The sequence below is a fragment of the Falco rusticolus genome, chromosome 1 (genome assembly GCF_015220075.1).
Source record: "Falco rusticolus isolate bFalRus1 chromosome 1, bFalRus1.pri, whole genome shotgun sequence".
NCBI lineage: Eukaryota > Metazoa > Chordata > Aves > Falconiformes > Falconidae > Falco > Falco rusticolus.
In genome coordinates this window covers 20,773,527-20,779,004 of record NC_051187.1, presented here as the reverse complement: position 1 = coordinate 20,779,004, position 5,478 = coordinate 20,773,527, and the positions used below count along the sequence as shown (strand labels likewise).

Below are 5,478 nucleotides of genomic sequence, written 5' to 3'. Positions count from 1 at the left end.
CCTTAAAAAGGGAAGCTGCACAGTGATGTCCCATTAAGTAAACACAATCCCCTACCTGCCCTCTTCCTGTGGTGAGAGATGATGGGACAATAATGCCTACAGAGAACAAGCCTGAAAAGTGGGCAGCAGCCAAAATACTTGGCAACAAGAAAAAAAATGAACACATATAAATTATAAATAAAAAATAAAAATAATAATAAAAACCCCATCATCAGCCTGAAGTCACCACAAGAACAGAGACCACAAGCTCAATGAGCTGCCAGGAGCACACTACCCCAAGGGCAATGGCATAGTCAAGGCTTTTTGTCATTATTCCATTTGCAAGTTGGGCATTTGGGGTTTTCCACACCCCCCCCAATTGTCCATTTTTTATACAGATTTACAGAAAATTCAATTTCTACCACGATGTGGACAAGCAAGGACAACAGGCCAGCTCTCCCTTTGTGCATGTTACAATTATCCCAGGTCTACATGGAAATGCCTACAAGATTTGCCTCATTTACCTAACTTTGCAGCAGATCAAAGAGTGCACCAATTTGTGTGCAGACCTCCGTGCCATGCAGCCACAGAAGAGCCCACTGCAGTCAGCACCATCCCCTGAAACACGGTGTAAAATGGCACCTCAGCCACCACCCCTGCCACCTCACCTCCTCACAGCACCTGCAGAATGTGGCCTGCTGCGGGCTCTTTCCAGCCTGACAGCACAACACCGCTGCGAAACGTGGCACCCTAGCAGGCCTTTACACCAAAAATCAGGCTGGATCCAGCTGTGCAAGCCCATAGGGACTAGGGGTCTCCCCACAGGCAGGGGCTCCCTGAGGAGATGAGGTCCACACCCACAGCCAGCACCTGACTGCAGGCCCAGGTAGAGCCCCCTGCCGCCCACAGTCTGGGAAAAGCAGAAAAACCTCATCTCCATCAGTTTTAGCCTCCTACTACGCGCTAAGGCAGCCTCACAGGCAACTCACACGAAGCACCCACCACAACCGCCCCCCCGCCTGCATCTAAGGAGAGCGCGGCTGCTGCCTGCGCCTTTAAACCTTCCGGGAGGCTCCGCCCTCCCCGCCGCTGGCCCCGCCCCGCTGCCGCGCGACTCTTCCGGCTGCCGCCCCGCCCCTTCCGCCCCCGTTTCGTTAAGGCCCCTGAGGTGCGGTGGTGGTGTTGCTGACGGTGAGGGGGGCCAGGCGGCGGGATGGTGGGGCTTGGGGTTTGCCTGGAGTTGCGGTCTGGGTGGTGGTGGAGGTTCTGAGCTGAGACCCGGTGCTCGCGGGGCAGGGCTTTGCCCCTCAGCTCTCTTGGCGGGCAGGTTGTTGAGGCTGGGCCTGGTGCGGAGGGCTGTGGAGACGTGGAGGGCGGGCGGAAGCCTTCGGATCTGTTCGACCTTACTGGCTTTATCCTTTTAGTCGCTGGGGGAGACGTCCAGCCTAGCTGTCTGGCTCTTATCTTTCTGGTAGCTCCCTTGTGCTTGGTGGGTTTTGCCTATTCTGTACACTCTCGTCTCTCCCTGACGTGGGCCCTGTGTGGATGTTGGTGCTCGGTGTGTTTTACCGGAGGGACTCTTGTACTGACTTCCTTCTCCAGCCTTGTGGCTCACACAGCCGAGTCAAGGGTGGTAAAAGCAACCCCAGACATTGCTGCTTGAAGCATTTCATCCTGTGGATGTGTCTCTGCATCCCTAAACTTCTGTTTCGATGTGTTGCAACATCAAAGCAAGTGTCATTTAGCCTTATGAGATGAAGAAGCCTTAGGAGACTTCAACAGGTGTGTTTAACAGTACATAGGTGGGTAGGAGAGGAAAAGATTATTAATTTTAATGTTGGTTCAAGTCTTCTAATGTTTAGCTATCTATTTTGCCCATGATTCTTGCAAGAGTGGTGTAAAAAGCTTTCCCTAATTAAACAAAGCAAATGAGGTGGTGGAGTATAATTACTTACAGGAAAGAGCTAACTCAAAAGTGATCACGCTTACTGTGGGTTACCCAACTGTTTGATATGTCATTCATCCTTTGAGAAGCTTATTACTACTCTTGGGTTTCATCAGCTCAGCTAATAATGAGATACAGAGAAGTAAATTACTTTCTGAACAAAAGTTAGAGGCCCCTCCCTGTTTGGATTAACTCTGGTTATATACAGACCTGATTAACAGGTCTCCAGCAAAAACAGGTGCTGGAGTGAGTTAAATTCATAGTAACTCCCACAGCTAGTTATTTCTGTATTGTATGTGTGACGATAGGTATGATTCAAAGAAACTGTGGGATAAGGTCTCATCCTTGCACTATTATGTCCATTTTTACTGCCATCCTGAAGTAACTTTTCCTGGTAATGGGAGCGTGTTAGTTTAAAACAAGGCTGAGGCAGTGCAGTATATGGAATTTTGAACTACTTGTTTCTACCCTGTATTTCCAACAAAATGACCTGATTAAGCTGTTAGTCTGAAATGGAAATCATAATTTTGGTATTGATCAGAAACCGGTTATGTTTTTTGTTAAAATAACATATCTGCTTCCTTGTTGCCAGGCACTGGATGACCATAACTAAACAATGTCTGTACCACGTGGAGCTGTCCATGCAAAATGGATAGTAGGGAAAGTAATAGGAACCAAAATGCAGAAAACTGCTAAAGTGAGAGTGACAAGGCTTGTGCTAGATCCTTACCTACTAAAGGTAAAAGCTGGTTAATGGTTTGTCCTGCATGGTAACTTTTGTACTGTGTGGAGGAATGTTTTATTGATTTGGTTCTTAGAATTTTTGATAGCTTTTTATAATGCAAATTCTTAAGGAACTTGCATAACAATTAGGCTGTGGGGGTGACTGTCAAGAAGATGAAAAGCAGTGTGTTGTGAGGACACTTACTTACAAATTATCTGCTAAATGTGTTTCTTTGAAGTGCTTTGTTAATGCACTTATTTGATCTCAGTTGAGAAGGTAAGTTTTTGTTGTTTCACACTTAGATTTCATTTTTCATATTGATTTGTAATATTTTTGCTTTGGAGACTTGACATATTAGTCACTTCTACAGTGAATTTTGTAGCAGTTTTCCTGTATGCATAATTGTACGTGTTCTTAGTATTTGTGATCTGCTGTACAAGCTCTGTATTTATCACTTCTTGTCAATGTATTTCAACCAGGAAGGTTAAAAGTAGTATTTTTTTCCATTTTTAGATAGGGAAACTGGTATATGTGGGTGAAATAGCTTGCCTTTTGTGACCAGAAGGTTAAGGATAGTGTTAGGATTAGATAATGGGTCTTGTGGATTCCAGTCCAATATCTTATCCGTAAAAGATCCTGTTAATTCTTTCTCAAAAGAAAGATTCTGATTTCTGCAGTTCAATAAGAATAAATACTGGATTTTTATATAAAAGAAAATTGAGCGAGAAAACTCTCAAATGGAAAACTTCAAAGTACTGATTTCAGGGCTGATGAACTTTAGACATAATAGGATGAATAAGAACTAAAATCAGTTCTTGAAGTGTGGACTGCACAGGAAAGTCATGCAGCTTGGAAGAGCCAAGGCTGCTGTCTTGCTCAAGCAGTGTTGATGAGGAGGAAAGGAAAGGCTAACACAGCAGAACTAGAGAGCAGAGAGGCCAGTGGCAAGTGGTGGTGCTAGGAAGGGGAATCTGTTAAGTGATGAGCTTGTTATTTTTTCCTGTATCCAAGTGTTCGCTATGAACAGCTCTTTGTACTTGGCTCTTTCTTCCCCATCTCCTTTTCTGCAGGCTCAGCTGGCAACAGCATCCTGATGAGGGAGATTGTCAGGGAATGGTCTTGCTGTGCTTTCTTTGGAAAGACAGTAGAGTGCACAGTTGCATTTCTCTTCATGATCCAAACTGAGTATTGTTAAAAAAAATACATTAGAGTTGACTTCTCCTTCATAAAATTTAGTTTGGTTTATATTAACTATACATTTGCCAGTTGCTTAATTTTGAAATCTAATGCCAAGGTTTCTTTTTTTCTTTCTGCAGTTCTTTAACAAACGAAAAACCTATTTTGCCCATGATCCATTGCAGCAGTGTGTTGTTGGAGACATTGTTCTTCTGAAAGCTTTGCCTGAGCGAAGGAGCAAACATGTGAAGCATGAACTGGCTGAAATTGTTTTCAAGGTTGGAAATGTTATAGATCCAATAACAGGAAAGCCCTGTGCAGGAACCAGATTCCTTGAAAATCTGTCAGATTCGGAAAATCTGACAGAGGCAGATACTACCTATCTAAGTGAAAAACTTCAGGAACTTAAAGTTCATTCAACAGACAAATAGTTGGCGAAAATACTTCAACAGAGAGCTTTCCAGCTTGTCCCTGTCAGGAATGTTTGTGGCCCTGCTGTTGTATGTTAAATGTTTCAGTGAAAGCTGTAGTAAAAAAAAAATAGTAAATGTAGTTGCTTATAAGAACAGATGTTACAGATTGATAGGCACCTCAAATCATTAAATGAAAACACAGGAAATGTGAGCTTAGTGTTAACACTTCATTTTGCTGCATGTAGTTTGGCCCCAAGCCTTGACAGTTTGAAAAGCCAGCTGCTCACTTGGAGTGACTCTTCTGTATTGAGAAACAAGAATAACCGTATAATGCTTAAGTTTGGGAGGGTCATTATATTATTTGATTGTTCTGTATTTCAGACAGTGGTTTGTAGGATTAGTTAAGAAAATGCTATTAAACCTTTTGAAAGGAAGTGCAGAATTTTACAACTAGCTACCTGCATGTGTCCTTATTTCCTCTTCCAGTTGTTCGCACCATACTGCACTGTCGTCTTAACTTCTGAAAACTTTATTAAAAACACAACCACTTGCCTTTATAATGGCACTAAGGTGAGAATAAAAACTCTGGGTAGCTTAGTGTGTGTTGTAGTTTAACCTATCCAAAGCAAGTATTTAGTTCTGGGAGAGATTGGTCTCTTTGAACTGCCAGCAAGAAATAGAAGCTGATGAGAGTACAAAGCAAAAAAAATAAAGGTGGTTAGATTTGGTCTCCTCAGAAAAGCTAATCAAAACAACATATTTTTGGAAGAGTACTGGTACTGGTTTGCTGCATACTTTAATACAAAACTAGAAGGCTGTATCAGTTAATGATTAAAGATCACTTTATCCTGCTGCAGCTCTGGGGATCTTGTGTCCTGTCTTCCAGGGCATAAAGCAAACTAAGAGTGCAGCTGTTATAGCAGCCCTGTGTTGCTGACTTTTCAGTCAGATCTAAAGGGACATCTGCCTCAAAACCCAGTGCTGTGGGGACAGCATTCCATGTCCCTGTATGGAGGGGAGAATGGTATATTGAAGTTATGAGAAACACTTGATGTGCCTACCTGTCATTGGTGTTTAAGATCAGAAGCTAAAAAAGGATGTATCTGGACAGAGTTCCTCTGACCTAAAACATCTTACTTCAAGGAAGTGAGCCATCCTACATTAGTAAGCTATCAGTTGGGTTCTCTGCCATTATAAGTAGTGTAACTTATTTGCCCTTTAACTTCACCTGCACAAAATCC

General features: G+C 43.1%; 1 protein-coding gene across 2 annotated transcripts; it reads left to right on the top strand.

Moving 5' to 3' along the window:
• The first annotated feature begins 1,077 nt into the window (after positions 1 to 1,077).
• On the top strand, positions 1,078 to 4,687 carry MRPS17 (mitochondrial ribosomal protein S17). 2 transcript variants are annotated; one of them, XM_037374973.1, is made up of 3 exons: positions 1,078 to 1,147; positions 2,517 to 2,663; positions 3,965 to 4,687. In XM_037374973.1, the coding sequence occupies exons 2-3, from the start codon at positions 2,541 to 2,543 to the stop codon at positions 4,253 to 4,255; spliced, it is 414 nt and encodes a 137-aa protein (XP_037230870.1). In that variant the 5' UTR covers positions 1,078 to 1,147; positions 2,517 to 2,540; the 3' UTR covers positions 4,256 to 4,687. The 2 variants fall into 2 exon arrangements, with proteins under 2 accessions (XP_037230870.1, XP_037230869.1); XM_037374972.1 differs by having other exon boundaries at positions 1,085 to 1,170.
• The last annotated feature ends 791 nt before the right edge of the window (positions 4,688 to 5,478 follow it).